This window comes from Histoplasma capsulatum, genomic scaffold (assembly GCF_000149585.1).
Source record: "Histoplasma capsulatum NAm1 scaffold_7 genomic scaffold, whole genome shotgun sequence".
NCBI classification, from domain to species: Eukaryota; Fungi; Ascomycota; class Eurotiomycetes; order Onygenales; family Ajellomycetaceae; genus Histoplasma; species Histoplasma mississippiense.
In genome coordinates this window covers 1097736-1100070 of record NW_001813976.1, presented here as the reverse complement: position 1 = coordinate 1100070, position 2335 = coordinate 1097736, and the positions used below count along the sequence as shown (strand labels likewise).

Below are 2335 nucleotides of genomic sequence, written 5' to 3'. Positions count from 1 at the left end.
CCAATTGCCGCTGGTCTCAATCAAGGCAAGGGCCTCCCGTATATCCAACTGAAACGGCAACGCCGCGCTAATTCCATTTTCTGCTTTCGGTACATCTGTGGCACAACAGGAAATGGTATCAGAGATACAGAGGCCTTGTAGAGTTGCCTGGCGCGGTACAAATATATGCTGCGTTTTTGTTTTTCGAGGGAGTGGGAGGGAGGATGAGGTGTAGATACCTTCAAGCCGGTAGGATGACGCGAAAATTAACGGGCCGATGGAGAACTTATTACCATGTATGCATATTTGAAAGGGCATTGATGGGCCAGAATTGAGCACCTGTACGCGTGCCGGTTTTATGTAGTGATAATGGGTTTTTTGATATGGTCCACTGCCCATACCTGCCGTACTGAGAGGCCCCCCTGGATGGCCCCTTTGTGCATTTGTGAAAGCCAGGACCCTTGCAGAGCTGAAATGCAGATCAGAGTAGTGAGCTGTTCGTGGTGCAGCTGGAAGAAACGAAAATACATAACCCAAATCAACGAAAACTGATGCCTTGCAGTCCCTACGGACGTTGAGTGATCTTTCCCAGTCTGAACGCCCTATATGCAAGTTCGACATCGAGCATAATTCCTTTCATATTCATACTGGTGGCGGTACCAGGACGGGAATAGATGGACCGCAATGCCAAACAAGTTGAATTTGTGAGAATCGTCAAAAGTTGGCAACATAAGTAAGCCACATTTCACAACTCATTCCAGCCAGGAGCGGGCCAGCCATTTTCCCCTCCGCCTTCTTCCGGCCAGCCCTCAGGGATGCGTGAATGCGTAGGGAGAATATATCTGTTCTCGCACTTGGCAACAGAGCTGCATGTCAAGTTGCACAGCCCAAACGTCATACAATAGCATTCCGCTGCTGGTGGGCAGTAGACCGGCGGCATTTGCATGATGACTATGTGAAAGCCAGGTTAGTCCCGTATGTCGCCGAATTCCGTTCGATGCATCCCGGTGTAGATACCGGTGTATAAATTCGCATGATACAGGAAGCGAGAAAAACGCTGATAGAAGATTTAAAAAAAACTGGCAACATACTATGCCACATATACTCCATAACGCGCCCACAAACCGCGTCAGGAAGATCCGTCTCCATCACCCAACGCCTTATCAACTCGTAGCTCTCCTTCGACCGTTTCATGACTTGATTTCTTGTTACAGCAAATTGCGCCGAACATGGCGCGCCCACAACTGGCGGAACGGGCGTGTTTGGAAGCATCTTCTCAAACACAGCTGCGTATTCGACTTCTGAACGTTGACGACCTTCCGGGCCCGTGTCCGTGGGATTTAAAGGGTGCAGTTCCGCCGGGCAGCCGGGGATCCACGTGCAGCGGAGAGGTGCATAGCCAACTTTGTATACATGTGGGAGGCGGAGGGATTGGATGATTGGAACAGCGTCTTGGTAGTAGCGGGTTAGAAATATCCTTTTTTGTTTAATAAACAAGTAAGATGTGCCCATGGCCTTAATGTCCTCGAACATGCAAAAAGAAAAAACATGGCTTTGACTGCACCGTATTGCACAATGCTCATACCGTAAATTGGATCATCGTTATGCCACTGATATCTGTTACTATGCATAAAGATCATGACATCCGGGAGTTTTTCAAAGCGATCAATAATATACCTGATTATAACAATGTTAGACAATATACAGCACAATATATAGATAGCCTACCATTACATAAAAACATGAATAAATGAATAAACAAATAAACAAATAAAATACACTGACGTCAGATACACCATCGATTCCCTGGCTTTATTCATCGGGACGGTCAATTCTGATCTGGGATCATCCACGACATAGATGTTGGCATTCCAATCTGACAGGTATTCTGCAACCCACGATGTATCGTCGTCTTTCAAACTGGCAACCACTATCTCTTTAGACCGGACAAGTCCAATAGACTGTTTCCATGATGGGGGTATACTTGACGTAGAGCTGAACAGTGTCGCCGTTGTATTAAAACAAACTTGAACATAATACACTGAAATAAATAACAAAAGAACAGCAAAAATTGTCCTCAAATTGGACTTCGAAAGACGCGTAAGGGAGCACATTTAGGCCGGCGTATAGAATATAAAAAAACGGTTTACTCAATTCAAATCTTTTTCGTTATCCCGGTGTCCATTTGATGCTGTTCAGGATTATTCTCTCGATGTTGTTGCCATGGAAGCCGAACTAGGGCTTGATTTTTATCACATGATTTTGAAGCCCTAACTTCTCGAGCCCCATGGAATCAGAGAAGTTCTGCATTTCATGTTCTCCCTTTGAAAGAACGTATTATACCTGTAGTGACTCT

General features: G+C 45.7%; 1 protein-coding gene across 1 annotated transcript; it reads right to left on the bottom strand.

Annotated features, from left to right (window-relative positions):
- Positions 1 to 724: 724 nt before the first annotated feature.
- On the bottom strand, positions 725 to 2268 carry HCAG_05967 (predicted protein; the record flags this gene model as incomplete). The annotated part of the gene is made up of 5 exons (XM_001538312.1): positions 725 to 930; positions 1071 to 1430; positions 1565 to 1656; positions 1765 to 1974; positions 2255 to 2268. The coding sequence occupies 5 exons, from the start codon at positions 2266 to 2268 to the stop codon at positions 725 to 727; spliced, it is 882 nt and encodes a 293-aa protein (XP_001538362.1).
- Positions 2269 to 2335: the final 67 nt, after the last annotated feature.